General features: G+C 47.5%; 1 protein-coding gene across 4 annotated transcripts in view; it reads right to left on the bottom strand.

Moving 5' to 3' along the window:
- LOC139749932 (lachesin-like) overlaps window positions 1-27,500 on the bottom strand; it is a 414,993-nt gene that overhangs the window by 78,912 nt on the left and 308,581 nt on the right. For all 4 annotated transcript variants that reach the window (XM_071664355.1, XM_071664354.1, XM_071664358.1 and 1 more), the window contains exon 3: window positions 16,325-16,440. In XM_071664355.1, the coding sequence (XP_071520456.1) occupies window positions 16,325-16,440 (116 nt within the window). The remainder of the gene's footprint in view (window positions 1-16,324; window positions 16,441-27,500) is intronic.

The raw sequence follows: 27,500 nt of genomic DNA, 5'->3' as shown, positions 1-27,500 counted from the left end.
CCTCGTCTCACGATATATGTGGGCACCAGCCTCGTCTCACGATATATGTGGGCACCAGCCTCGTCTCACGATATATGTGGGCACCAGCCTCGTCTCACGATATATGTGGGCACCAGCCTCGTCTCACGATATATGTGGGCACCAGCCTCGTCTCACGATATATGTGGGCACCAGCCTCGTCTCACGATATATGTGGGCACCAGCCTCGTCTCACGATATATGTGGGCACCAGCCTCGTCTCACGATATATGTGGGCACCAGCCTCGTCTCACGATATATGTGGGCACCAGCCTCGTCTCACGATATATGTGGGCACCAGCCTCGTCTCACGATATATGTGGGCACCAGCCTCGTCTCACGATATATGTGGGCACCAGCCTCGTCTCACGATATATGTGGGCACCAGCCTCGTCTCACGATATATGTGGGCACCAGCCTCGTCTCACGATATATGTGGGCACCAGCCTCGTCTCACGATATATGTGGGCACCAGCCTCGTCTCACGATATATGTGGGCACCAGCCTCGTCTCACGATATATGTGGGCACCAGCCTCGTCTCACGATATATGTGGGCACCAGCCTCGTCTCACGATATATGTGGGCACCAGCCTCGTCTCACGATATATGTGGGCACCAGCCTCGTCTCACGATATATGTGGGCACCAGCCTCGTCTCACGATATATGTGGGCACCAGCCTCGTCTCACGATATATGTGGGCACCAGCCTCGTCTCACGATATATGTGGGCACCAGCCTCGTCTCACGATATATGTGGGCACCAGCCTCGTCTCACGATATATGTGGGCACCAGCCTCGTCTCACGATATATGTGGGCACCAGCCTCGTCTCACGATATATGTGGGCACCAGCCTCGTCTCACGATATATGTGGGCACCAGCCTCGTCTCACGATATATGTGGGCACCAGCCTCGTCTCACGATATATGTGGGCACCAGCCTCGTCTCACGATATATGTGGGCACCAGCCTCGTCTCACGATATATGTGGGCACCAGCCTCGTCTCACGATATATGTGGGCACCAGCCTCGTCTCACGATATATGTGGGCACCAGCCTCGTCTCACGATATATGTGGGCACCAGCCTCGTCTCACGATATATGTGGGCACCAGCCTCGTCTCACGATATATGTGGGCACCAGCCTCGTCTCACGATATATGTGGGCACCAGCCTCGTCTCACGATATATGTGGGCACCAGCCTCGTCTCACGATATATGTGGGCACCAGCCTCGTCTCACGATATATGTGGGCACCAGCCTCGTCTCACGATATATGTGGGCACCAGCCTCGTCTCACGATATATGTGGGCACCAGCCTCGTCTCACGATATATGTGGGCACCAGCCTCGTCTCACGATATATGTGGGCACCAGCCTCGTCTCACGATATATGTGGGCACCAGCCTCGTCTCACGATATATGTGGGCACCAGCCTCGTCTCACGATATATGTGGGCACCAGCCTCGTCTCACGATATATGTGGGCACCAGCCTCGTCTCACGATATATGTGGGCACCAGCCTCGTCTCACGATATATGTGGGCACCAGCCTCGTCTCACGATATATGTGGGCACCAGCCTCGTCTCACGATATATGTGGGCACCAGCCTCGTCTCACGATATATGTGGGCACCAGCCTCGTCTCACGATATATGTGGGCACCAGCCTCGTCTCACGATATATGTGGGCACCAGCCTCGTCTCACGATATATGTGGGCACCAGCCTCGTCTCACGATATATGTGGGCACCAGCCTCGTCTCACGATATATGTGGGCACCAGCCTCGTCTCACGATATATGTGGGCACCAGCCTCGTCTCACGATATATGTGGGCACCAGCCTCGTCTCACGATATATGTGGGCACCAGCCTCGTCTCACGATATATGTGGGCACCAGCCTCGTCTCACGATATATGTGGGCACCAGCCTCGTCTCACGATATATGTGGGCACCAGCCTCGTGCAGGGCTGTGGTGTTGTGGTGCAGGCTGGGGTTGTGGTGCAGGCTGGGGGTTTTGGGTGCAGGGCTTGGTGTTGTGGTCGGGGCGTGGTCGGGGCGGGGTGTTATATGCGGGGGAAATGGGATGTGGTGAGGTGTATGGTGCTGGGCTTGTGGTGCAGGGCAAATGGTTATATTTTAGGGCATGGCACATAGTAAGACTTGTTTGGGGCGCAGTGTTTTGGCACAGAGCTAGTCTTGTGGTGCAGGGGGGGGGGTATTGGGTGCCCACAGGGTGTGTCACAGGTGGTGTGGTGAGCTGGGATAGAAGGAGAAAAAGAGAGAGGGAGATGAAGAGGGAGGGGAGAGAGAGAGAGAGAGAGGGGAATAGAGAAGAGAGAGAGAGGTTCCAGTAGAGGCAGCATCAAAGATACCCGCTCAGCCCCACTCTCGTGTGTGAGTCTGACCCCTGCTGGTAGCCGGGCCACAGGCAAGGCACAACCTTCATATTTTATTTTCACGGGGGTTTTGTTTTTTTTGGGCCCCCCACTCCTTAGCAAGCCCCCTCACCACACGGTTTCATCGGCGTTACCAACGCGGTACGGGCCCTTTATACGACGGTACACCCCTTTAAAAAAGACGGTCGACCCCTTTACACACGGTCGACCCGAACACGACGGGGCGACCCTGGGGGCACGACGGACGACCCTTGGGGAGCGACGGTGGGCCTTGAGGACGGTACGACCCCTTTAGACGACGGTACGACCTTGAGACGCGGTACCCCAGACGCGGCGACCTTGAGCACGGGGGGACGACCCGAGCACGACGAAAAGACCCCTTTACACGACGGACACCCTTTTAATACGACGGTCGACCCTTGAGCACGAGGTACTACCCTTTGGGACATGAGGACCCGGTAGGAGAGGTAGACCCCCGATAGAAAATAGAATTATGGCGTGACCCCGACCCGACACTTAAGGAAGTGCTAAGGATACATACCGTCCCTTGTGCCAAGGGTCGTCCGTCGTACTAAGGGGGCTACCGTCGTACTCAAGGGTCGTACCGTGGCTAAGAGATCCGTGTATCAAAGGGTTTACGCGTACCAAGGGATTAAAGTCTTTAATGTAATTAGTTAATGATGATTTGAATATTACATTTCGAAATGTTTTGGCTAATGAAAAGGTAACGTAATATCTTTCAACGTTTTGCAGGTTTTCCCTTAAACCGTTTTCTGACACATCAACAGAAAACGAGAAGGTCTGTTTGGTTAGGTATTTCCCTCAAAAATTTCCCTTCATGGAACGGTTCATTCAAAAGAAAGTCTTCTACAATACAGGTCATTTGTTGTTCCTGACTGGAAGGTGTACTAATTTGTTTTAAAACAAAAAAATTTTTTTAAATTTAAAAAAATTGGGGATTTTATGTGTATTTATTATTCATTGTATGTGTACATTTGTATTTGATTCTTAGTTGTTTATGTACCTAGGCTGTCATATGCTGTTTCATCCTGGGACTCGTATTGATGTAATGTACAACGGGAAAGTTTTGTTCTCTGTTTTATAACGTTTCGTATTTGAAGTGTTTAATAGGAAGTTGACCTCAAAGCTTCCTCGAGTGTAAGATGTCAACGTGTTTGAAGGACGTCTTGGAAACTGTCGGAAGAGGAGAGACATGAAGGTTAACACATACGACACTGACGCGGAATATTTGTTTGAATTTATCCCAAATTCTCGCTCTATGACCACTGGATTTTTTAAGCGGGGTTTTACGTCGTCGCTGGGCCAAAAGGGGGGAACCTTGGTTTAAGGAAACATTGCAACACACGGTGCAGTCATACCCCCTCACGGCCCGGCAGGCCCCCTCGGAATTATCTTTAAGGGGCTGCGCAGTTTTCGTGGGGGTTCTACGTGACTGCCAGGCGCACGGCCCAGGCAGACAGACAGTCCTGACCTTTGCTTGCTACAGCTCTGTTATCCTCCACAATGGACTTGGCTGCCACGGTCCCTTCACTTGGCTGTTGCGTTACTCCCGTGACGACCGACTCCTGCACCCGGCCATAGCAGTCCACTGTCTTTCCGCGTCTGTGTGACTCTTGGCTTATCACTCTCCTGCAGGGTCCTTCTGGTGCCTCATCCTAAGTACCGTCACTCCCGCCCTTTTACGCCAGGATTCGTGGAACACCGCCTACGCCTGCCTCGAGAAAGGGCTCGAATCATGGGAACCGCTGCCACGCCTCCCTGCAGCACAAGGCACAGACGGCCACTCCCACACGCTCAGGACATCGGCAACGCCTCTTTCCCTTCTGTAGAAGCTTCACGAGAACCGACATCCACACGACTTTCCCATGGAACGCCCACCTTACTTCCTGCACCTACAACTATCGTCACGCGAGCCCTCACCTGACCTCACCTTTATCCTTAACATTATATGAGGTGTTGAGTGAAGGCAAAATAATTTCCAGTATATATGATATATGTAAAGGTAGAGCTTGACTCATTCCCTCATGATGAACATAGGAACACCTTAGGTCAAGGACTGGACGGTATTATATATGACCTCTCTTTAGCGTTGCGGCCTGACGATGCTCATTGATGGTAACTGAATGCCACAGGATTACGTACGTGATATCATCAAGTTCAAATCCCACATCATCACACAGATCTATGTTGGAAGGGGGGGTTTTATAGATTTGCCTGAAGTCGGGTTGAATGCACGATTCGGTTTTACCTTCGAACGTGACCACAGAACTGATGAAATGAGAGGTTCCCCACGTCCATAAATCATCATTTTTGGGAATTTTTTGACCGGTTTTAAATGGACGCCTATGGGGGGTGGCCCTGATGCCCCCCAACTCTGTGTGATGGAGGGATGGGTGAATAACATGTCTAATATCCATACCCATTAGCCCTTAGGTAGAAAACTGGAATGCAGGGCTGTCACTCTGCCATCCACCCCCGAATTTTTTGGAATTTTTTTCTCCCTACCCCGACGGGATTCGAACCCGTGCCTCGTTCGTGTGAGTTACGACGTCGTAAGTAACGGTGGCCCACGTCGCGGGCGCAGACGTATGTTATCTTCTCTGCTGGTGATATGGAGACCAGAAGTTCGTGTTTACTGATACTAAAGATTGTCTGGAGAAGCTCACGTCTTGTGTTTAGCCACACCACTGCTAAAACCACCCAGAAATTACCACTGTGTCGTTGCCAGTGCCGTAATCAAAACCCATGCGACTACCCCCATCAAACCCACTCCACCCACTCTCCTAACCACTGGGACAGCTACAACCACCACCGCTGCTTCCATCATCATCAGTGTTAACAATACCAGTACAACATCCCCAATACCTTTGCCGCCAACATCGCCACTGTGACAATACACCACCACTGAAGCAGCCACACCAACGCCGCGTTCACCACTTCCTCTACCGCGTCACCAGCGCCAACATTTTCACCACAAAACCACAGCGATGATATACCACAATCATCCGGGTAATTATTACATGACCCAGTAATTAGTGGACAGTCCCCTTCAGGCCCACCCCCCAGCCCTCCCCCTCCAAAGTAGGGCTCTCCCCATCATACCGCCCCCCCATCATCATCACCATAGCCCCCCCCACCCCAACCCCTCACATCATAGCCCCCACCCCCTCATCATCCCCTCCCCCTCCCTCACCCTAGCCAGCACCCCCATCTATCACCATAGCCACAAAACCCCTATCATCACAAAACCACACCCCATATCATCACCCAAACCCAAACATCATCACACCCTAAACCCGCACCCCACATCATCACCCAAAAGCCCCCCCTATCAATATCACCCCTAAACCAGCCCCCCCCCACATATCACCTAACCAGCCCCCTCAATCCCATAACCAGCACCCCATCATCATAAAGCCACCACCCCATCTCCCCACCACCCCCTAATCACCAAAACCAGCCCCCCATCAATCACCCTAACCAGCCCCCCCATCATCATCAATAGCCGCCCCCCACCCCCTCAAAACTATCGCCTCAGCATCCCCCCATGCCGTCGTCAAAGCACACATTTTGATCCTCCAGCATTAAAACCAGTGGGGGTTGGGTGGAGGTTGTGTGGGGTTGGGGGAGGGAGGTTGTTGGGGCGGATATGGCATCAATATTTACCCACTTTCCCCCCCAACCCCCCTTCCCCCCAGCCCCAATTTGGGGCCCACAACACGGGCCCAAAACTGAAAAATCACGTGGCCCCCCGTCCCCTCTTGTGGGTTATTACACTCTGAACACGTCATGGGTTTACCCCCGTAGCGCTCTCCTCAAACTCCCCCGAATACGGGGGAAAGGGCCCTTGACCAAAGACGGTACGACCCTTGTTCACGACGGTACGGGGCCCTTGTGCACACGGGGGACGACCCTTGTGCACGACGGTACGACCCTTGGCCCGACGGTTAAAGACCCCTTTAACCCCCAACTCCTCTCTCTCTCTTTCTCTCTCTCTCCTCTCTCTCTTCTCTCTCTCTCTTCTTTTCCCCTCTCCCCCCCTCCTCTTCTCTCCTTCTCTCTCCTCTCTCTCACCCAAAATTTTGGGGTTTTATAGTTCCCTCTTTTAAATTTATGAAAATTCAGGGGTTGGTGTTTTGTGTTGTCTTTTCCCCACTGTACATTCCAATTTTGTAATTTTTCCCGTGTTTTATCTCAAAACAAAGAATCTGTATATTGTAATGTTGGGTTTTATCCGTTGAATCAAATCTTTTTTAAACCCTGTAAAATAACCCCTTTAAACCCTTTTCCCCGTTGTGGTAAAACATGGCTTCTTTATTTTGTAGATCTGTCATTCTATTCACTGTGACGTTCCTTTGAAAAATTTTTAAATTTTGTTATGCAATGTTTCTTTAATTAGTTTGAAAAGGGGTTTGTGGTTTTCTTTTATTTCCTTATCTTGTCTTGGGGATTTAAACTTTTCCCATATCTCCCCCTGGGGAAACCTTTAGGGGTTTGCTGCCATGGGGCGTCTCTGTGTATGTTGCAATTAATGAATTCGACATCATGCCTTCCAGTACTGAGAATATAGTCATAGATTTCGTCCCGTCCAAAACACGAAAAGATGAAACATGCATCATGGCCACAGTGGAGCAGGGTAATTATTGTGTTTCCAACCTGGGGGATTCGTGTCTCTGGCATACGTTCTGCTGAAAATTAAATGCAGAGAATAAAACTGGTGAAATAAGTAATAGACAAACACAAAAATGTACAATGCATAACATTTCCAGCTCAGTCGTGTTTAACATGGGGAAAGTTTAAAAAAAAAAAACCTTTGGGTCAAAATATTAAAAACTGCTCTCCCTCTCCAGGGCCCCCATAATTTTAATATATTTTATTAATATATTATTAAAAATATAAAAATAATAAATATATATAAAGGGAAAGGGCCCCCGTTGGGGGCCCTGGGTGTTATAGGAAGCTGTGGGGTTTTTTGGCACGTTACACAAACCCTAAAGACTGGGGTGGGGAGTGGGGTGGGCCCCCTTTTTTTTCGTCCCGTTTTCCCGGGCCTTACCTTGCGACGCGGGGGAAAGGGGAAACAAGTATTTTCCCCAAAAATGGAAAATTTACGTGCTTTGATTTATAATCTTTTCGCTGCCACATGCAGGGGAGCAGCACAGGGGTCGCCCCCCCAAAACAAAAACATTTATGTTTTTACACTTGGAAATTTAATGAAAAGTTATCCAAAATGTGTGGTAATACCTTTGATCATGTTTTTGAAAAAATTAAAGGAAAATTTTTTCCCGCGCTATTTGTTTTAAGAAAAAAGGGATGATCACATGTACAAAGTTCTTGCAAACACTATCATTATCGTTATCATTATTATTAATTTTTTTATCAATTTTTAAAAAATCAACCAAAAATTTTTAAAAAAAAAATTTTTTTTATTTTAACAATTAAAATTATTACAAAAAAAAAAAATTAATTTTTATTATTATTAAAAATTTAAAAATTAAATTAAAAAAAAAATTATCATTATTAATTTTTAAATTTTATTTTTAAAAAAAAAATTTTAAAAAAAAAACGTTAAATTTAAAAAAAAAAACTTAAAAAAAATTTTTTAAAAAATTTCGTCAAATAAAAAAACTAGTTCAGTTTTTATTGTGAAGAAACCCAACCGGAAAATAGAAATATGAAAAAGATACAGCTTTTTCTACCCCAATGATCTACCCTTAAAGATTTTATTTTTTCTACCCCCCTTTCCCCCTCTCCCCCTTTTCCCTTTTCTCCCATGTAAATTCTGAAACCCTTCCCCATCTGTGGATTTTGATGCTGGGGATGTGTTTTCTTTGGAAAGGAAATGCTATGCACCTTAAAAAATTTTTAAAATGTCCCGCCTAAAACAAAAATACGTAAGGGGCATTTTACTGGGTACTGTTCGGCACAAACCACACTAAAACTTTCCGTAATTTTATATAAAATAAAAATATATAATATTTTAAAATATATAAATAAAATATATAATTATATATAAAAAATATAATATAATATAAAAAAAAATTTTTGATGAAAAAAAAGCATACACACACCGTGTAACAAAATGGTTTTATACGACCTACAACAGTATACACCGGTTTGTAAACCATTTTGTATACACCATGTATACTACAGTCAGTCCCAACTAAAACAGGGGGAAGCGTTTCTAACGCCAACCCTAATTCCGGTTTTAACCATCATCCCCACCAAGGGCCCCCCAACAACCAAACAGGTCCTCAACACCACAGACAAACACACACTGACCTGCGCTAATCAAACCCTTTACCCCCCACCTTTCCCCAACACCAAAAAACCACCAACCATAAAACCCCCCCCCCAAACCACCATCACCACCACCAAACCACCACCAATCATCATGCACCACCACCACCACCCCATCACCCCCACCACCACCACCATCATCATGCACCACCACCACCATCATCATCCACCACAACCACCACCATCATCATCCACCACCACCACCACCATCATCCACCACAACCACCACAGACCTCCAACCATCACTAACGACCACCACCCTCATCATCCACCACTACCACCCATCACCACCACCAGGCTCTTCCCTCATCACCATCACCACCACCAGGCCCTCCCCTCATCACCATCACCACCACCAGGCTCTCCCCTCATCACCATCACCACCACCAGGCTCTTCCCTCATCACCATCACCACCACCAGGCTCTTCCCTCATCATCCACCACTACCATCCATCACCACCACCAGGCTCTTCCCTCATCACCATCACCACCACCAGGCTCTCCCCTCATCACCATCACCACCACCAGGCCCTCCCCTCATCACCATCACCACCACCAGGCTCTTCCCTCATCACCATCACCACCACCAGGCTCTTCCCTCATCACCATCACCACCACCAGGCTCTTCCCTCATCATCCACCACTACCATCCATCACCACCACCAGGCTCTCCCCTCATCACCATCACCACCACCAGGCCCTCCCCTCATCACCATCACCACCACCAGGCTCTCCCCTCATCACCATCACCACCACCAGGCTCTTCCCTCATCACCATCACCACCACCAGGCTCTCCCCTCATCACCAATCACCACCACCAGGCTCTCCCCTCATCACCAATCACCACCACCAGGCTCTTCCCTCATCACATCACCACCACCAGGCTCTTCCCTCATCACATCACCACCACCAGCTCTTCCCTCATCATCCACCACTACCATCCATCACCACCACCAAGGCTCTTCCCTCATCACCATCACCACCACCAGGCTCTCCCCTCATCACCATCACCACACCAGCCCTCCCCTCATCACCATCACCACCACCAGGCTTCTTCCCTCATCACATCACCACCACCAGCTCTTCCCTCCATCACCATCACCACCACCAGCTCTTCCCTCATCAACCACCACTACCATCCATCACCACCAACCAGGCTCTCCCCTCATCACCATCACCACCACCAGGCTCTCCCCTCATCACCATCACCACCACCGGCTCTTCCCTCATCACCATCACCACCACCAGGCTCTCCCCTCATCACCAATCACCACCACCAGGCCTCCCCTCATCACATCACCACCACCAGGCCCTCCCCTCATCACCATCACCACCACCAGCTCTTCCCTCATCACCATCACCACCACCAGCTCTTCCTCATCACCATCACCACCACCAGGCTCTTCCCTCATCATCCACCACTACCATCCATCACCACCACCAGGCTCTTCCCTCATCACCATCACCACCACCAGGCCCTCCCCTCATCACCATCACCACCACCAGGCCCTCCCCTCATCACCATCACCACCACCAGGCTCTCCCCTCATCACATCACCACCACCAGGCTCTTCCCTCATCACCATCACCACCACCAGCTCTTCCTCATCACCATCACCACCACCAGCTCTTCCCTCATCACCATCACCACCACCAGGCCCTCCCCTCATCAACCATCACCACCACCAGGCCCTCCCCTCATCAACCATCACCACCACCACCATCATCCACCACCACCACCATCATCATCACCATAACCAGCCCCCATCATCATCATCATAGCCAGCACCCCATCATCATCACCATAGCCAGCACCCCATCATCATCACCATAGCCAGCACCCCATCATCATCACCACCACCAGGCTCTTCCCTCATCATCCACCACTACCATCCATCACCACCACCAGCTCTTCCCTCATCATCATCACCATAGCCAGCACCCCATCATCATCACCATAGCCAGCACCCCATCATCATCATCATCATAGCCAGCACCCCATCATCATCACCACCACCAGGCTCTTCCTCATCACCATCACCACCAACCAGGCTCTTCCCTCATCACCATCACCACACCAGGCTCTTCCCTCATCATCATCACCACCACCAGGCCCTCCCCTCATCACCATCAACCACCACCAGGCTCTCCCCTCATCACCATCACCACCAACCAGGCTCTTCCCTCATCATCATCACCACCACCAGGCTCTTCCCTCATCATCATCACCATAGCCAGCACCCCATCATCATCATCATCATCATCATCATAGCCAGCACCCCATCATCATCACCATAACCAGCACCCCATCATCATCACCACCACCAGGCTCTTCCCTCATCACATCACCACCACCAGGCTCTCCCCTCATCACCATCACCACCACCAGGCCCTCCCCTCATCAACCATCACCACCACCAGGCTCTTCCCTCATCACCACACCACCACCACCATCATCATGCACCACCACCACCACCATCATCATCACCACCACCAGGCTCTTCCCTCATCACATCACCACCACCAGGCCCTCCCCTCATCACCATCACCACCACCAGGCCCTCCCCTCATCACATCACCACCACCAGGCCCTCCCCTCATCACATCACCACCACCAGGCCCTCCCCTCATCACATCACCACCACCAGGCCCTCCCCTCATCACCATCACCACCACCAGGCCCTCCCCTCATCACATCACCACCACCAGGCCCTCCCCTCATCACATCACCACCACCAGGCTCTTCCTCATCACCATCACCACACCAGGCTCTTCCCTCATCACCATCACCACCACCACCATCATCATGCACCACCACCACCACCACCACCATCATCATGCACCACCACCACCATCATCCACCACAACCACCACCATCATCCACCACAACCACCACCATCATCCACCACCACCACCACCATCATCATGCACCACCACCACCACCACCATCATCATGCACCACCACCACCACCACCATCATCCACCACAACCACCACCATCATCATGCACCACCACCACCATCATCATGCACCACCACCACCATCATCCACCACAACCACCACCATCATCATGCACCACCACCACCATCATCCACCACAACCACCACCATCATCATGCACCACCACCACCACCACCACCACCACCACCATCATCCACCACCACCACCACCATCATCATCACCATAACCAGCACCCCATCATCATCATCATCATAGCCAGCACCCCATCATCATCACCACCACCAGCTCTTCCCTCATCACCACACCACCACCACCACCATACCACCACCACCACTACACCACAAACAACTGTGTTAGGTTAGGTGTCTCTTTTTGTTGTTGTTGTCGTTTGATTTGTGTTTGATGGACGAATCTGTTTACGTAGACGACGACATGCGACGATTTTTCTCCCTTCCATCTTGCTATAATGTACCGTGTGTGTGTGTGTGTGTGTGTGTGTGTGTGTGTGTGTGGTTTAAAGAGCGCTGAAAAAAAAAATGTTTAGACATGATCTAATTTATGTAAGTTATGTAAATATCTGGCGTGAAATGTTAATCAACCATCAATTTACTAACATTACCGGCATCAGCTGGGGTCCAACGAGAACACAGAGAACGCATCCATCAAACGATGACACGTCTCCCATCATGCCAACCTTCCCCCCCCCCCGCTACCCCACTCACCCCCCTCTCACCCCATCCTCCTCTCCCCCCTCCCCCTTTATTTTTCTCCCCTTCATGAGTTATTTCCCAAAAAATGAATAAAAAAATTCCCGCCAGCGTTATTATTTCTGTTGGAATTACAGCTGAGACTGGAACAATGGTTGGTTGTTTGTGAGGCAGGCTCCACCCACACATGGTGGTTACGGCTTGATTACCGATGGTCTTTGGTCCATGGTGTGTCGAGTGTCCCGGAGGTCGAGTGTCCTGGAGGTTGAGTGTCCCGGAGGTCGAGTGTCCCGGAGGTTGAGTGTCCCGGAGGTCGAGTGTCCCGGAGGTCGAGTGTCCCGGAGGTTGAGTGTCCCGGAGGTCGAGTGTCCCGGAGGTTGAGTGTCCCGGAGGTCGAGTGTCCCGGAGGTCGAGTGTCCCGGAGGTTGAGTGTCCCGGAGGTCGAGTGTCCCGGAGGTCGAGTGTCCTGGAGGTTGAGTGTCCCGGAGGTCGAGTGTCCTGGAGGTTGAGTGTCCCGGAGGTTGAGTGTCCTGGAGGTCGAGTGTCCCGGAGGTCGAGTGTCCTGGAGGCCAGTCAGTTCTGTATATCTTAGGTTGCTGCAGGTGTGGTGTGGACGGGAGAGATAATGTGTGTGGGGCAACACATCACGACTTGTAGGTACAGCGTGGAGGATGGCGGGGGCACATTTGATGGGACATTTCTTTTTTTTCTTTTTATTGAGTAGCGTTAAAACCAGACCACGTCACTTGGAGGCCTCGGAGTCTGTGTGGTCTATGTAACTCTCTCTCTCTCTCTCTCTCTCTCTCTCTCTCTCTCTCTCTCTCTCTCTCTCTCTCTCTCTCTCTCGTGTATGCCAGAGGCCGCCAGTGTTACAGCGCAGTCTTTCTCAGGGTTGTCTTCTCGTGACCCATCGGAGGTGGAGGAGGGAGGGAGAAGATTCACATCTCGCGACCCAGGGTAATTGAGAACCTTTGGACGAGACTGTTCCTGGTGTCACAGCGAGAGATAATACAGTCTGAGCCGACCATCTCCGAGTGATAACCAGACCTCAGCATCACTTGAGAAATCATTTAAGTCCATGAGACGTCCGGTGAAGAAATAAGCGGTAAAAAGAAAAAAAAAAACGAATCGCAATGAGCTTTCCCTCCTCTGTGTTGGCCATGATCCAGTATAGGTTCAATGGTAACATTCCAGCAACCACTGTTGAGTCTCTTCGTGTCTCTGTATCGTTCCTAACCTTGGCCAGAGCTCAGTCCCTATACGATGTGAGGCATGGCACGTAGCTACGGCCAAGCACCAACCTTACTTAACGGTTCAATATCCTCTGGAAATACGGATCCAAAACGAGAGCAAATTAATGACTTGTGTTGAGTTGTCAGTGTACTGCCCGGGGCCAGGGGAGGCAGGTTGTTGTGCAGTTCAGACATCAGGTCAAGCTGCGTTGTAGATTCAGGATTTACCAAAACAAACCAAAAAAAAAAAAAAAAAAAAATGATATTTTTCATCTATTTCTATATTTTTTCTATTTTCTAAATTTCTTTGCTGAAAAAATAGTGAGTGGTAATTGTGAGGCAGACCAGCGAGATGGAAGTGTGAGGCACATGTTGTAACTCTCAGTTTGTTTTCAGTGAAGGTTGTTGTCCTCAATGTGTTGTAAAAGTTGTAGGCACATGTATCAGGCCGGATGAGTGCTAACCCATAAGTTGTGTAATGAGTAAATGAGTCATGGAATGGTTGGATCTGTAAATATACGATGATTTTAATCGTGAAATAAGAAAGTGACAGTTATCTACAACAGCTTCGTTGTCTAAGTAATTATTATTTGATAAGTAGATTTGCCAAATCAAAGTTTTTCTTGGAGGGAAATGTGAGTTTCATCTTTGATATCATCCTCCTTCGTAAGCTCCCTGCCTGGCGCAGCCCCTGAGATCGTCCACCCTCGTGACCTGCCCGTCCCGTTAACAGCCATTGACCTTCAGCGTGACACCGTCAGTAACTAAAACTACCTACCATCTCCGAGCAGACCGCGTCAGAAAACGGAGAATACACGTCAGGTGATCACAACTCGTACCACCATGACCAGAGGTGCTGGAGAGTCTGGTCTGGTCACAACTCGTACCACCATGACCAGAGGTGCTGGAGAGTCTGGTCTGGTCACAACTCGTACCACCATGACCAGAGGTGCTGGAGAGTCTGGTCTGGTCACAACTCGTACCACCATGACCAGAGGTGCTGGAGACTCTGGTCTGGTCACAACTCGTGCCACCATGACCAGAGGTGCTGGAGACTCTGGTCTGGTCACAACTCGTACCACCATGACCAGAGGTGCTGGAGAGTCTGGTCTCAACTGTATCACCCAACTCATGTCTCCTCACTTGCAACAGCGTCATGACCACAGGTGGTGGATGAACTAAAGCTTTTCATGAACAGTATGGATCGGTCAGCTTATTATCTTATGCAACTCAGTTTGCATCTGAGTGTGGCCATAGTCGTACAGTGTTATTTACACCGACCCAAATGTTGCTCATTTCAATACACGCTTCTTCCTTTGAAAATATTCCAGAGTGATCTTCCATTACCATGTACGTTTTGCTTCAAAGATCATTATAATTGTGTAGTAAGCTTTCTTTAACAAGTCTCGCGCTATGAATAGAAGTGGCTGTTAAAATGTGACACGATTGTGTTTCTGCTGTTAATACGAAGAATGTATGTACTTTACTATTGTATTACAACACAACTGTGCTACTGTATGACTGTATTACTTATTTATGATTCAGATAATTGGACTGACTGGGGGAGGAATCCACAGTCCTATTTAGTATGGGTCGAGTGCTGGCCTTGCCTGCCTCCCTCCAGTTATTAGCAATGTTCTTCTTCTGTTATCTTCGTTATGAACAACTTATGTTCCCCATTTTACGTTTGCGTTACGACATTGATAAACTTTCCGATGTGTGTTCCTGTGAAAACACAAGTGGTCTTTTGGAATAAGGCAGATAAGTTGACACGGGGTAACCTGGATGTGGTCTGAGGGTCACAGCTCTGGAAGGCCCACGTGGGTTCGTAATGTTAGAACTGGTGTCTTACGATAATCTGGTGACAACCTCATACAAAAATGGAGAAATGTTTCCCATGTGCTGGATATATATATATATATATATATATATATATATATATATATATATATATATATATATATATATATATATATATATATATATATATATATCATGAGGTCACTAATGCGATATTAACCCATGAATCCATATATTAGCCAGGGATAACGAATTAGTGGATTCAAGAACGTTAGTGGCCGACACCTGAGTACAAATGACCCAGTTACCGCCAACATTTATACTTATCATATGTCACTTTGGAGTCCCACTTCACCCCCTCCACCCCCCCCCCCCCTGATTACAACACCCCCCCCTCCCCTCTCATTCACAAAAGGACATTCACAAATCCCCAATTGTGATCACTGATGCTGCCAAATGTGGAGATAATTATAAACAGATTAAGTGAGGGCGAGAAATTACCAGACCTCTGGCCACACACTCCTCATTTCGGGCCATGCGAGAGCATGGTGAGGACTCGGCCGTCGTGTTCATGGTCAGTGCATGATACTGGCTATGGTTCCTCCTCAGATCACATACTGAATGACATCATTTAAGTCCCCGGTCACCATGAGACTCTGGCGGGCGTGGTGCCCTCGCTCGGAGGACGTGGTGCGGGTTGTGCTCTGCGGGTCACGACCTATGTACCGTGTCCTGGAATCGATACAGTGTGAAACATGAGGAATTCCAGCCTGTTATGGTTCGCGTCCAGGACCACCACACTTGTGGCTGGCGACAACCACGCGTGTCGTGGCCCCCCCCTAGCGGGCGGTGCGGGCGCGGGAGTCTCACAGGGGAAGAGGCGCGACCCACCTTGTAGTCGCCGATGTTTTCGACGACGCAGGGGAGGGAGGCATCGCGACCAGCCGTCACTGTGATGTTGGGGATGGTCGCCACGAACTTGGGGATCCTGGAGGACGAGCAGGTGCCTGGGAGAGGGAGGAGGAGAGACGTGGTTAGCGGGTCTCGCGGCCAGTGTGCTCTGTGAGGTACTGGAAAAGACAATCAGAAAGTAACTGTATCACTTATTATAAGTGAGATACTTATGACAAGTGAGAGACTTATGGTAAGTGAGAGACATATGACAAGTGAAAGACTTATGGTAAGTGAGAGACATATGACAAGTGAAAGACTTATGGTAAGTGAGATACTTATGACAAGTGAGAGACTTATGATAAGTGAGAGACTTATGACAAGTGAGAGACTTATGGTAAGTGAGAGACTTATGACAAGTGAGAGACTTATGACAAGTGAGAGACTTATGGTAAGTGAGAGACTTATGACAAGTGAGACACTTATGATAAGTGAGAAACTTATTGTAAGTGAGAGACTTATGACAAGTGAGAGACTTATGATAAGTGACAGACTTATTACCAGCGAGAGACTTACTATAAGTGAGAGACAACACGTCTTCAGGGAAAGGAGGTCATGCGTAGCGAACCACTTAGATTTCTAAGAGAGAATGAGTTCCATTTTAGACAACAGAGAAGGTTGTGTGGATTATCTGTACACACAAGGCATGAAAGCAATTGACACTGTGCTGCATCGAAGTTGGATCTCCAGGCAGGAGTTGGAGAGGGCAGACTACTTCGATGGATGGATGATTGTCTTTGTGGAAGGGAACAAGAAGGACACACCTCAGGGGAGCCATCTCGAGGTGGGTTGAGGTCAACAGAAGCGTGGCACACGTCTGGTTCTGGAAACATTGCTCATCTTGACCCATGAAAACAATTTGCCGGAAGGACCGCTCAAAATGAACGTGTTTACGGATGATTCCAAGACCATGAAGTAAACAAGAGAGGAGGATTGCATCAAGTTACAAGGGGATCGAGACAAACTCTAGAAGTGGTCTCATACAGGGTTCATGAGATTCGACCCAGGTGACTGTAAGGTAATGAGGATGAGTCACAGTGAAAGAGGCTTCTATATGAATATCAGCACGAAATAAGCTCCCTGAATCTGTATATGAGATGGACTTGGGAATCAACATTGCTCTTAACTTCATGCCAGGGTCCCATCTTAGGAGACGAGTGAAGGAGACAAACTGTCTGCTGGTGACTATCAGAACTACGTTCAAGTACATGAATGAGGAAATATTCAGGCAGCTGTTCACATCCTACACTAGGCCAAAACTAGAATATGGTCACCGTACTTTGAGTGTCAAAGAGCTAAGAGATAAGGTCCAGAGAAAGGAAACAAAGATTGTGCCAGGAATGAGAACTGAATTGTACAGAAAAATATCAGAGTCCTTAGATTTGCCTACCACGGAAGAGAGAAGAGTGAGAGGTGACCTGATCGCAACTTTTGGATTCGTTAACCAGCATGATAACAGAGACAGTGAACAGTTCTTCGAAAGACGCAAGAACAGAACAACCAGAGGACATAACATGAGACGAAGCAAGATACATGTGAGAGAAGGTGTAAAGAAGAACTTGTATAAGAACAGTAGAAGAATGAAGTAGACTGTGTTATGAGGCTCTCAATGTGGACAGCATAACAGATGTTTGAAAACCTGTTTGAAAAACTCTAGAGGAGGGGGCCCGCTAGTGTGAAACCCCCTCCTCATACAAAACACATAGGTATTTATGAATAGATAAGTACAGTTAGATACTTTCCATAAGTGTGTGTAATTACACACACACACACACACACACACACACACACACACACACACATACACACACTTATGCTGACCATAATATACTATATTATTCTAGTACCCTTGTTGACTTGATCAGACATCTACCCTCTCCATCCTGAAATAGTTTTCTGATATACTTTGTGTTACACTTTGTGTTATACTTTGTGTTAAACTCGACTTCTGTGATCTTTCTATACCGTTCAACAGATCGTTTCAAAAGCGACTAAAAGTAAAATTAAAATTTCCACAAGAGTCTCGACCAGGATTGGTGTACGACATGGTGATCGCGAGTGCCAGCAGAGCGCCACCTTACCATTTCATGTGCGATCCTCCGTCCTCCTCACACCACACTGTGGCCTCACCAAACATCGGATCTCCGACACGTCCACCTGATCAAGCACCAACCACGTCTTGCATCCACACACCGCTAACGGCACTACATGATACATGTATACATGTAAGGTTAAGATTCGGGGATTCATAATGTAAAACTCTCGTCCTGTAACACAGAATTATATATATATATATATATATATATATATATATATATATATATATATATATATATATATATATATATATATTCGAGCCCAGTAGCAGGGAAATGTGATGTTCTTGAAAGTGAGACATTGTTTGGCTGGTCTGTACTGCCAATCCATCGCCAAAGATGACTTTTCACTCACAGTGTAACCTCTCGCGGGCGGAGTCCGGTAACGCTTACAGTATTGTACACATGATTATGTAAGTAGATGTGTATGACTATATAGATGTACATATGGATATGTACATCTGTACGCATGGCTTTATATCTGGCTATGTGTAGTAGTAATATATGTGTTTATGTTGACGTCAGGCCACACATTTCAAGTTTACCGTAAACAGGCAAATAATTCATGGTATATATGGTTATTACCATAATTTGTATAATTAGTATCACAGGTGAATCAAATCTCCTGGGCTCATTAGTTTAATTTAATTGCAATAAATGTTCAGAGGGTTTAAATGCACGTATGTTTATATGTGGACTCTCACATGCGCCTTTATGTGTGTGTATTTTATGGCTGGCTGGGTATTTACTGCCTGACTGTGTGTGTGTGTGTGTGTGTGTGTGTGTGTGTGTGTGTGTGTGACATACTGAACACGTCTTCCCTCACTGATGATCACATTATGAGTCGTATGTTGATACTCTCTCTCTCTCTCTCTCTCTCTCTCTCTCTCTCTCTCTCTCTCTCTCTCTCTCTCTCTCTCTCTCTCTCTCTCTCTCTCACACACACACACACACACACCCAGACGTACTTCAGTCGACCCCGGCGAGGCCAGCGGGGGCACAGTATCAGAGCACAACAGCACACAAGCCCACATTATGAAAGGCATCGGCAGTTAACCCAGGTGATCGAGAGAGGTGGTGGTGTAGGGTGGTGGTGTAGGGTGGTGGGTGGTGTGAGGTGGTGGTGTGGGGTGGTGTGGGGTGGTAGTGTAGGGTGGTGGGTGGTGGTAGTGTGTGGTGAGAAGTTTTGTGGTAATAAGCGGGTGAATCAAGGGCTGTTGGCCATAACCAAGTGGACTGTGCTGTACAAAAGCAGCCACTTAAAACTTTCCTCTCTCTCTCTCTCTCTCTCTCTCTCTCTCTCTCTCTCTCTCTCTCTCTCTCTCTCTCTCTCTCTCTCTCTCTCTCTCTCTCTCTCTCCCCCTCTCTCTCTCTCTCTCTCTCTCTCTCTCTCTCTCTCTCTCTCTCTCTCTCTCTCTCTCTCTCTCTCCATCCCCTGTATTGCACGCCCCTGGCCTTCCCCGAATACATTACCAGCCAGAGACGTAGTTTGTGGCGCCCCCAGGAAAAACTTGCCCCATTGAACGCTCACCTGCAGAGAGAGAGAGAGAGAGAGAGAGAGAGAGAGAGAGAGAGAGAGAGAGAGACAGACAGACAGACAGAGAGAGACCTTTCATTACCGACATATATTACCTCTCTCTCTCTCTCTCTCTCTCTCTCTCTCTCTCTCTCTCTCTCTCTCTCTCTACGGCATGATTGACCGCATCGTTCGAGTGATTTTGCCACGAGCATATTCATAGTGGGTAGAATGATTTGATATATCACCTTTTCTTTCTATAAAAATAGGACTTTTTTTTTTTTTGTCATCGTTGCGATGATGATACGGCAAACGTAACGTACTTCATTACCACGAAAATGAGCCATAATGGCTGATCATATCTCTATATCAACATAAACGAGGCAGTGGGAGACACACTCACACTAACTCTAACAAAAACTCACAAACTCTGGAAACGTAAAATTTCTGTCAGTTCTGCTCAGAATAGTAGACTAATATTGGAAAAATATTCATATCAGAATTTCCGAATTACAATGTCTTTTGTATATATCTACTTATTAGACTTGATCGTCGTTTCCCACCTAATATATATGTATATATATATATATATATATATATATATTTTTTTGTCGCTGTCTCCCGCGTTTGCGAGGTAGCGCAAGGAAACAGACGAAAGAAATGGCCAAACCCACCCCCATACACATGTATATACATACGTCCACACACGCAAATATACATACCTACACAGCTTTCCATGGTTTACCCCAGACGCTTCACATGCCCTGATTCAATCCACTGACAGCACGTCAACCCCGGTATACCACATCGATCCAATTCACTCTATTCCTTGCCCTCCTTTCACCCTCCTGCATATTCAGGCCCCGATCACACAAAATATTTTTCACTCCATCTTTCCACCTTTTGGTCTCCCAGTTCTCCTCGTTCCCTCCACCTCCGACACATATATCCTCTTGGTCAATCTTTCCTCACTCATTCTCTCCATGTGCCCAAACCATTTCAAAACACCCTCTTCTGCTCTCTCAACCACGCTCTTTTTATTTCCACACATCTCTCTTACCCTTACGTTACTTACTCGATCAAACCACCTCACACCACACATTGTCCTCAAACATCTCATTTCCAGCACATCCATCCTCCTGCGCACAACTCTATCCATAGCCCACGCCTCGCAACCATACAACATTGTTGGAACCACTATTCCTTCAAACATACCCATTTTTGCTTTCCGAGATAATGTTCTCGACTTCCACACATTCTTCAAGGCTCCCAGGATTTTTGCCCCCTCCCCCACCCTATGATCCACTTCCGCTTCCATGGTTCCATCCGCTGCCAGATCCACTCCCAGATATCTAAAACACTTTACTTCCTCCAGTTTTTCTCCATTCAAACTTACCTCCCAATTGACTTGACCCTCAACCCTACTGTACCTAATAACCTTGCTCTTATTCACATTTACTCTTAACTTTCTTCTTTCACACACTTTACCGAACTCAGTCACCAGCTTCTGCAGTTTCTCACATGAATCAGCCACCAGCGCTGTATCATCAGCGAACAACAACTGACTCACTTCCCAAGCTCTCTCATCCACAACAGACTTCATACTTGCCCCTCTTTCCAAAACTCTTGCATTCACCTCCCTAACAACCCCATCCATAAACAAATTAAACAACCATGGAGACATCACACACCCCTGCCGCAAACCTACATTCACTGAGAACCAATCACTTTATATATATATATATATATATATATATATATATATATATATATATATATATATATATATATAATTTTTTTTCTTACACTTTGTCGCTGTCTCCCGGGTTAGCGAGGTAGCGCAAGGAAACAGACGAAAGAATGGCCCAACCCGCCCACATACACATGTATATACATACACGACCACACACGCACATACCTATACATTTCAACGTATACACATATTTACATACAAAGACATATACATATATACATATGTACATAATTCATACTTGCTGCCTTTATTCATTCCCGTCGCCACCCCGCCACACATGGAATGACAACACCTTCCCCCCGCATTGCGAGGTAGCGCAAGGAAAAGACAACAAAGGCCACATTCGTTCACACTCAGTCTCTAGCTGTCATGTATAATGCACTGAAACCACAGCTCCCTTTCCATATCCAAGCCCCACAGAACTTTTCATGGTTTACCCCAGATGCTTCACATGCCCTGGTTCAATCCATTGACAGCACGTCGACCCCGGTATACCACATCGTTCCAGTTCACTCTATTCCTTGCACGCCTTTCACCCTCCTGCATATTTAGGCCCCAATCGCTCAAAATCTTTTTCACTCCATCTTTCCACCTCCAATTTGGTCTCCGACTTCTCCTCGTTCCCTCCATCTCTGACACATATATCCTCTTTGTCAATCTTTCCTCACTCATTCTCTCAGTGTGACCAAACCATTTCAAAACACCCTCTTCTGCTCTCTCAGCCACACTCATTTTATTACCACACATCTCTCTTACCCTCTCATTACTTACCCTACCAAACCACCTCACACCACATATTGTCCTCAAACATCTCATTTCCAACACATCCACCCTCCTCCGCACAACTCTATCTATAATCCACGCCTCGCAACCATATAACATTGTTGGAACCACTATTCCTTCAAACATACCCATTTTTGCTTTCTGAGATAATGTTCTCGCCTTCCACGCATTTTTCAACGCTCCCAGAACTTTCGCCCCCTCCCCCCACCCTATGATTCACTTCCGCTTCCATGGTCCCATCCGCTGCCAAATCCACTCCCAGATATCTAAAACCCTTCACTTCCTCCAGTCTTTCTCCATTCACACTTACCTCACAATTGACTTGTCCCTCAACCCTACTGTACCTAATAACATAATAACCTTGCTCTCAGCTTTCTTCTTTTACACACTTTATCAAACTCAGTCACAGCTTCTGCAGTTTCTCACCCGAATCAGCCACCAGCACTGTATCATCAGCGAACAACAACTGACTCACTTACCAAGCTCTGTCATCCATAACAGACTACATACTTGCCCCTCTCTCCAAAACTCTTGCATTCACCTCCCTAACAGCCCCATCCATAAACAAATTAAACAACCATGGAGACATCACGCACCCCTGCCGCCTCTGTTCCTACTTGTACACATGCCTTACATCCTCGATAAAAACTTCTTTAGAATTACCATTATTGGTGAGTGAAACAGAGTGACGTGCCTTTAGGGGTAGAAGATTGAAGTTGTGGGATTCTTCAGGCAATCGTCAAGTTTAATACGTTAGAATCCTTAATGTCTGGGTTAACGGGACGCTGACGCTGGCGCTGGTGAAACAATTTCTTTCTGCCCCAGAAAGTTTAAGAGTAATTCTCACTATGTCTTGCATTATTCACAGATTCTCTGGCGAACAAGTTACCACGTTTTTCTCATACAAAGATTTCGTGAAAACATGCGTCTGTATTTGTTTCTGGCTCAGACTGGTGGACGATAGTGCGTGCGATAATATCCTGATTATATGAAAAACTATGATTATATGTATGTACATATGTATATATATATATATATATATATATATATATATATATATATATATATATATATATAGAGAGAGAGAGAGAGAGAGAGAGAGAGAGAGAGAGAGAGACTGAAAAACTGTGGTTTCGGTACATTACACGAGATAGAGAAGGGATGCGAGTGAATGCGACCCTTCTTTGTGTGTTCCTGTCGCTAACACCGGAAACGGCGATCAAACATACATGTGTAGGTGTACGGGGTCAGGGCACGATCCAAGACAGTAGAGGAATGTATGTCAAAGACTCTCACCTCTGTATGTGTACCACCCTACTGCACGTACTTGTCAAAGTTGATTGTTCTCATATATATATATATATATATATATATATATATATATATATATATATATATATATATATATATATATATATATATATATATATATATATATGTGTGTGTGTGTGTGTGTGTGTGTGTGTGTGTGTGTGTGTGTGTGTGTGTAGTGTATGTATGTATCCGGACAGAGGTTGTGCACAGTTGAGGGGTCACATTTGACGGGGCTTGTATGACAGGGAGTGGTGTCTGGTGAGGGACATTCTCGCTCCTGATGAGTTCGTCATCTCCCTTGCAAGTGTAAGTACCGCTGGCTGTGAGCATCAAGAGGTCCTGGATGAAGGGGTCGTGGAGTTACCCCGGAACACTTTTCAAGAAAGGGAACCTCGGGCGATGAAGAGACTATATAGAAAACGAGTAACAGACTTAAGTACCTGATGGGACAGGAGGATATTCCATGTTGGGAAACACACGACCCCCAGGAAGGTGCTCCTCCGGCGACCCAGCGTATGTACCACGTCAGTAGCGGCCTCTGAAGGGTGGATAGAAACGTCGACGGTGGCCTGGGAGGGCATTCTTTGGCCTAACATATTTGGCCGGTAAAGTAAGTGACCGTACTAATTCCCGACGTTTATCGCACAAGTTAGAACGAATGACTTTCATCGTGGAAGAGTTTAAACGGAGGCCTACGTCGTAAAGTAAGAGAGACGATGAAAAGGAATTGGTCGAGGAGTATTGGGGGGAAGGTACGTGTCCGTCCACTTCCATGTTGATGGTTCTGTATGGGGCACAGGGCGGTGGCTCGTACTCATAATTTACACACCCAGGAACAGACTGAAGAACCAGAGTATCACTCGTTTAAGAGAAAAAATAAAATCATTTATTAAGCAAAACTATAGAAATAAGAATAACCGAGAGCGGCCAACACATGGCCAACACATGGCCAACACATGGCCAACACATGGCCAACACATGGCCAACACCACAAGTTTAATCCTTCGCATAATCGGACGAAAACAAAAGAAGCTTTACGTTGATTGGATTAAACGTACCAAAGCCGTTAAGCTTTTACTACCGGTCAGTTTTGACTGCCGTAGGAAAATGGTTTCGTTCGTCTGTGGTCACCGTCGATCACTTGTCTAACTGTAGTGACGTGGACTTACGGGAAAAGCAAGACTAACAACTGGTTCACGAGAAAGGTCAACTATAATGATAGGATGATACAGATTACTGATCTTTTACGAGCAGTGACGGACAGTCTGACTCATTCCCGGGAAGAGGGATCGTCCAGTTATGGTGTTGTCCGGGATCGAAGCCCCCCCCCACACACACACACACCAAAGGTCGCGCAAGATATATGTCGCCTTTTACTGGTATGGTTTATGTACTGGCGGCTGTACGAAGGAATGCTGACAGCAACAGACCGCTGGGTCCTTCCCAGGCTGCTCAGGACGGGAGAGATAGTGAGACGCATATTACATCACTAAACACATGACGTAGAAACAAATGCCAGTATAATGTGCAACGCTGCTGGCGCGAATAATGTCGGTCTCGTGGACTTATATACCAAACTATGTTTCTCTTGTGTATACAAACGTTTCTAATGGTACGGCTCTCATCTAACGTTTCCGGTAAGTCATTCCCAACACACGTGAAGTAACGACACGGGTCTCTCGTGCTGAGGTAAAACGTTTGCCCACGAATTCGTGTCCATTACTACGAGGGAAGCGGACTGACCTCAGGGCGAGCGAGACGAACCTGTTTGGAGAACGACTGTTGAAACATTGGATGATTCTTGGATGTTTGATGCTGGGGAGGGGCAGTATGATGCTGGGGAGGGGCAGTATGATGCTGGGGAGGGGCAGTATGATGCTGGGGAGGGGCAGTATGATGCTGGGGAGGGGCAGTATGATGCTGGGGAGGGGCAGTATGATCCCGGGGAGGGGCAGTATGATTCCGGGGAGGGGCAGTATGATTCTAGGGAGGGGCAGTAAGGCTGTATATGGTGATGATTATGGTGGAGGTGTGGTGGTGATTGTGGTGGAGATGTGGTGATAGATAGTGGTGGAGGTGTGGTGGTGATTGTGGTGGAGTTGTGGTGGTGATTGTGGTGGAGGAGGAGTGGTGATTCTGGTGGAGATGTGGAGATGATAACAGAGGACAAGACCAAACAGATGAACCACAGGAGACACACAGCAGAGGTCAAGAGACGAGGTGGAGCAGGTCATGGTGGAGACGTGACACATACTGAACACGTCAGAAGATAAGACGTAAAGGAAGGAATCGTAGGAGAAACCCAGAGATGTAGACGTGTCGCCTCCCGGCAACACGCTGGTAGATACAACACCAGTAGATATTCACACATATGTCCTCTCTCTCTCTCTCTCTCTCTCTCTCTCTCTCTCTCTCTCTCTCTCTCTCTCTCTCTCTCTCTCTCTCTCTCTCTCTCTCTCTCACAGTTTTTCAGCATTTTAATTACCCTTGAGTCCGCTAATCCGGCCCATTATTCTTGATAGTTTTTATATGGTCCCGAAATCCCTCGCGGCGCCTGGCTCCCTCCTGCCAGTAATGGTCCCACGTTTTCTTTACTGGTGACAACCCCCCCCACACCCCAAAACCCCCCACACCCCCAAACCCTTCTGTTTTTTTCATCTTTAGGAAACGTCGTCATGTTTGCTGCCCACACCATGATGACCTGGGTCATGCAGGCCCGTCATGGGGTCAACAGGGAGAGGATTTTGTAGTCTCTCTGTCGATGAGTTAACGAGAGAGAACAACGCTTGTGGACACTGCCGGAAGACCAGCTCATCCCGAGGTGATCAGGCTGCATCTTGGTGGCCGTCGTCCTGGCTGGCTATGCACATCCTGGCGGTTAACTTGGCTGGCGGATGATGACTTAGCCTGATGCCTGCCCACTGAGCTGTGTGGAGGTCATCAAATCGTTCTTCAAAGGTGATGAAAACTTTAAGTTTCAGCTTGCTAGGTCCCTGTGACACCGCTGCTCCTCCTCCTAACTGAAGAGTCTGTTCAGGTTACGACTTCAAGCTCAGTCTGGGAGTGAAACATGACGCCCTTTAGTCATACTGACGCCATCACCAGCGAACACAACCTCTCACAAGTTGTAGAGACAGACATGTGTGGACAGCTTGCCACTGTGGCTGCCACAGTAGCGTTGCTCACGTGTAACACAAACACTGAAGAGTCCTGCATGGAAAGAGGAGTCAGGTTTCAACTGCTTGTCATCCACGCTCCCAAATTGAACTGTTTTAGTTTGTCCTTAACTGGTGAGGAAAGATGACCTGATTGTGAGTGACTCTCTCTCTCTACTCACGCACAACATTAAGTTTCCTTCACCATGGCTGTATACTGCCTGGGTCAGCAGTGCGACACAGTCAAGACGAGATCATCCGTGAAAGAGTTAGATTTTTCTTTGGATTACTCCTTATGTTGGACTCAGAATACATGTAAAGATGATCAAGCAAGGTTTCATGACACAAAAGATGAGAGTCTACCTGCATCCACACAGAACATGAACCATATTATTCATACTTAAACGAAATTGGACACTGGCCGATCCATCTACTGTCATATTACCATGTGAGGAAAAAAATATCTGCACACAGCATCGGCAACACAGCATCAGCCAAC

The sequence above is a fragment of the Panulirus ornatus genome, chromosome 8 (genome assembly GCF_036320965.1).
Source record: "Panulirus ornatus isolate Po-2019 chromosome 8, ASM3632096v1, whole genome shotgun sequence".
Classification (NCBI taxonomy): domain Eukaryota; kingdom Metazoa; phylum Arthropoda; class Malacostraca; order Decapoda; family Palinuridae; genus Panulirus; species Panulirus ornatus.
The sequence above is the reverse complement of the archived record's forward strand: the minus strand, read 5'-3'. Positions and strand labels throughout refer to the sequence as shown.